The sequence below is a fragment of the Scardinius erythrophthalmus genome, assembly GCF_964197995.2.
Source record: "Scardinius erythrophthalmus genome assembly, chromosome: 12".
NCBI lineage: Eukaryota > Metazoa > Chordata > Actinopteri > Cypriniformes > Leuciscidae > Scardinius > Scardinius erythrophthalmus.
In genome coordinates, this window is record NC_138232.1 from 22462598 (window position 1) to 22467511 (window position 4914).

General features: G+C 36.4%; 1 protein-coding gene across 1 annotated transcript; it reads left to right on the top strand.

Annotated features, from left to right (window-relative positions):
* The first annotated feature begins 1101 nt into the window (after window positions 1–1101).
* Window positions 1102–4392, top strand: LOC308699298 (uncharacterized protein). Its single transcript, XM_081380006.1, has 4 exons — window positions 1102–1189; window positions 1825–2121; window positions 2364–2464; window positions 4121–4392. The coding sequence occupies exons 1-4, from the start codon at window positions 1111–1113 to the stop codon at window positions 4268–4270; spliced, it is 627 nt and encodes a 208-aa protein (XP_081236132.1). The 5' UTR covers window positions 1102–1110; the 3' UTR covers window positions 4271–4392.
* Window positions 4393–4914: the final 522 nt, after the last annotated feature.

Genomic DNA, 4914 nt, shown 5'->3' on the forward strand with positions numbered 1-4914 from the left:
TGGTCAGTGCCATACTCATACTGACTCAAAATCAATTAAGTTTATATATTCAGCCTCACCCACAGTGAAGGCTGATCCACTCAACAATAGCACACAATCCAGGTATTGAGCGAATGATTCTGGTCTTACGGCTGAAGCTGGCTGGTGCAGAGGATCGTCCAGTCCAAGCCTGAACACTTTCGCTAGGATGTCATCTGTCCAGTTGACCTGGTTTGAAATCTCCAGGAAATCTTGCATGTATTCCTCGCTCGGACGGCCATCCTGTAAACAGGTCAGTAGACGATCGGTAGAAGTTAGATGGGTGTGGGTAATGCCCATATTTAGTTTTACGGTCGGTTATTCTGTAACGTTTAGGTTCTCAAAGGACGATGAAGATACAAATAACAAGAGGATTTATTCTGAACACAATTACTAGCCAACATACAATACAGTGTGCACATAACACAAACAATAACTGACAATGAACACTGAACAGAGGGGAACAACAGCTGAACACGGTGAGTGATGACGATGATGATAGCTGACATGTGCGAGTAATGGTGGAGTGAGTGCAGGTGTGAGCCGGAGAGGATGATGGGACATGTAGTGCAGATGGTGACTAACAGATGACAGTGACAGTGACAGGGGTAATGTAGGGAATAGTGAATAGTATAGGGGGCAATTTCAAACATAGCCTATAATGTTACAGGCAGGTGATTTTGGTCAATGTTGGAGCAAAACTCTGTAGGAAAGTGGATCTCGAGGGCCAGAGTTGAGAATCCCTGCTTTAGAGTAAGCATATGTATGAATAATATATTTTATTTTATTAACTTTTCTGTGGAGAGCTATACTTTACAAGTTTACAGCATTTTTACCAGTATTCTGCCAAAATAAAAGCTTATACAGTATGTCATCAATATTGACTTGTTTAGGTTTAGGCAATTTGATAATATTTATTTTTATATATAATATACAATTTTTCAGGATCTAGGATAACACTATATTTACTATGCAGAAGCTTCCCCTCAGCTTCCTTTACAAAAAAAAAAAAAAAAAAAAAGTCACTGTGCGTGACCACTTCCACCTGATTTTGTCGAACAGAAACAGTCATTGTCACAAAGAGCAGCGAAGATGTACGTCGTGAGATACAGTTTTCTATTGATCAGTATTTGTATAAGAAGCATGTCATGGGCAGCCACAGTGGTGCAAGGTATGAATATGTGTAAGTATATATATATATATATATATATATATATATATATATATATTATTTTTTTTGTATTTGTTAACATTAGTTAATGCACTGTGAAGTAACATGAACAAACATTGAGCAGCTGTATAACGTTAAAAATACAGTAACAAATATATTGCTCATGGTTAGTTTATGTTAGTTAATACATGAACTAATGTTAACAAATTAAATATTATTAATAGTGGGGTGGTGACAGTTATAGTAAACTTTGTGTATACAAACAATGTAGTCAATGCTCAAGTTCATGTGTAGAGCCCCTGGTGATACTTCGAGTACAGTTTTATGTTGAGTCGAGCCTCCTTAGTGTTTTAAAAATAGCGATTTTGATGCTATCATATAAGTGCCCCATGCACTCAAGGCATTTTGACCTAAAACGAAAATACTGTCAATCTTAAAAGTGTCGTTTCCATTCTAATTATGCTTTTACACAAAAGTTTGACTCGGGTAGATTAACAAAAAGAGCATAGGTTCAATTTTGGCGAGAATTACCCTTTAAGAAAATATCAAGCACACACAAGATAGCTTTGTAAATTAATTAGTGTATTTAAGTGTTTGCAGAAAAAAAGTCTTAATAGTTGCTTTTCTTCAAACAGTAATCAAATCTTCTGGGCATGATGTCACCATCGAGTGCGCTACTGATAAAAGTCATCAAGATGGAGTGTACATGTACAAACAAGGAGAAAGTAAACAGCAGACACTCTTCTACTTGTACAAAGGAAACAATCTTACCTTTAAAACAGCGAACGAATCCAAAGTCCGTGTAAGTGGAGAACTTCCCAACCTCAGTGTCACCCTCTTACATGTAACTGCTGAAGACATTGGGCTTTACTGGTGTGAATTTAATTTGGAAGAAAAAAATACTGTTAGCAAGTTCACTTGGTTATGGATAGGTAAGTGTATCTTATTGCATGTGAATAATTGTATTCTAAAACATGAGTTTATTATATGAATGTACCGCATGTGTTTAGTATGTAAATGGTGTGAATGGGAACATTTTGATGGAGAGATTTAGAAGTACAATCACTTTCTGATTGATATTGAATAGAAAAATGCATAGAGTATAAAAAGTATAATTCTATATTTCTTTGGCCCTGATTTTTTTATTTATTCTGTCATTGAAAAAATTAAAAAGAAAAAGACTGCCCAGAAGATGCTCTTCCTCTGGAGATCATCCTCATTGTGTGTGCTGTCATGCTACTGTTCAGCAGTGTTATCTGCTGTATGATTCTGAAGGTAAGCATAAAATTACGACATAATCTGAAGTGCATTACTGAGGTATGCTGTCAAGTGACTTTCCATTGATGCGTTTTGTGGTTTGATGTTGAAAATCTTCTAATGTGTAATTTTTTTTGCGATTTTTAAACTCTGGGATGATTTTAAATGTCCTTTTTTACACTATGCACCATTGGTTCTCAACTCTGGGCCTGGGGACCCACCATTCTTCACATTTTGTATGTATTCAATACATTTATTTAAAATATTGTAATTAATACAGTACTACTATTTTCAGCTTCATATTGTCAGAAGCTAACATTTTGAGGCAGGAAACACTGTGGTCTCTCTTCATTACCCACTGTTGTACTTGTTAATAAGGGCGATATGCCTCGTCAAATTTTCTTGACTTTTTACCGCAACGGCTGCGCCACAACAGAGGCTGTCACTTGGACGTGGATAAAGCGAATATTGCAAACCCATTTAGGTAACATTTTATTTTGATGGTAATTTTTTTAACATCCTGTTGAATATAAGTAACATTGCGCTGGTGTCAACTAACACTCATCAGAGTATTAGTAGACTGTCTGCTTAATATCTGCTAACTCTTTATTGTGTTGGTCCCCCAACAGGCATTCTACTGACTATAAGTAACTTGAGAGTTAGTAGGCATGTAGGTGCAACAGTATATAGTCAACAGAATGTGTTAAAGGGACCATCAAAATAAAGTGAAACCCCATTTGTCCTTTGTGTCAGAGCGCTGGAGTAGGCTGCATCCGAAATAGAATGGGGGATCAGCTTACCATTGGGGACTTGTTGTGATGCACCGCATCTAGAAGATAGCATCACTGAAGTGTCACTGGTTATAATGGGTTCTATTTGTTTTTGTCGCATCGCGCCACTAGCATCTGGTGTAGGCTCGCTGTTTTGGTATTTGTGAATTGTACGTAGATTCATTGTCTGCTTTATATTTCTTTATATTACTTCCTTTAGATCTCTGTGCCCTCCAGTTTGAGAACCACTGATGTTGGTCTTTATTGTTTAACTGTAGGCCTATTTCTTCTTATCTTCTTTGAGAAACGGAAGTCAGAGCTCAATAAAATCAGCGACAGTTTTCTCATGTTGTTATTGGACCACAGAACAAGCTAAATGCTCTGTGTGATTGGTCAGTGACTCATTATCTTTTGTGGTATTTGCCGCTTTCAGTCATGCAAGCGATACGATTCTTGTAAACAAGTTGGGCAAGTGTCATGTTGTTCTGTGTCTCTCTGTGTTCCATGTAAAATGTCCTTTTGCTCTTCTTATAAATCAGTGGTTCTCAGCCCTGGAGCCCCTTCAGCACTGCACATTTTGAATGTCTCCCTGATCAAACATACCTGATTCAGGTCATTAGTTTATTATTAGGCACTCCAAGACCTAAAATGGCTGTGTCAGACAAAGGAGACATTCAAAATGAGCAGTGTTGGGAGGCCACAGGGTTGAGATTTACTGTATAACAGTTTTTAAATGGTCATGTTTTTTCTTGTACATTGTTTATTCACAGTCTGTTTAAAAACTGACAAAATACTTGAAGAATATTGGTCAAGAACATAACAATTTATTATTTTTATTTTTTTTTCACATAATTGACATTTTAAAATTAGTCACTTATTTATTTTTTATTTTTTTCATTTTCAGAAGTTCTGTTGCGGGAACACGAATTACACACCATCAAATCCACCCTCAGAGTCAGTTTATGAAGAGATGAAACGGAGCAATGCGAACGCCCAGCCCTCTGTACAGACATTCATCAACCCGGACTATCAATCTTCCAAGCAGATTCGATAAATACTTGTGATTGATAAGGCTTTAGGTTGTTTTACTGTCTGTTTGGATTGGCAAAGCTTTCAAATGATTTATTGCTATATATTTGAATTCTTATGTACCTTTTGTGTGTAATCATTTTTTCTGCAGCCTTCTTTCAGTTTAGAATGTGAGGCATCATTCTTTTCATTTAGTGTGAATATCAAGTGATTCAATTTAAAATGCTGTAGATCAGGGAGAATTAAAAACAGTTCAAGTGTTAAGAATTAAAAAAAAAAGATGCAGCAGTTGAAGAGAGAAATGTGAAAGACCTCACTTGTGGTTAAGCTTGTGCATGTGCAAAGGAGCCTAAAGCATTTTGTGAAGTGTCTGTTAGTTTCAGTCTAACACTATAGGCCAGTGGTGAAATGACTGATGGCATTAAAGTAACAATTCACATTTCACTCATATTTCGTTCATAAAAATGCTAATCAGAAAAGCAATTTTCCCTCATGGGAAATTTGAAGCTAAACACTGCACTGCACCTGTTTGTGTTTGTATTTTACTTTCTGATGTTCATTTTTCTACTTGGGTTTCCACCTTAACCAATAACCTCATTTGCAGTTGTGGTCATGTTTTCTTCCTCTCTATAACCTTTCAAAATGCATCAAAACACACATGTTTTTTGT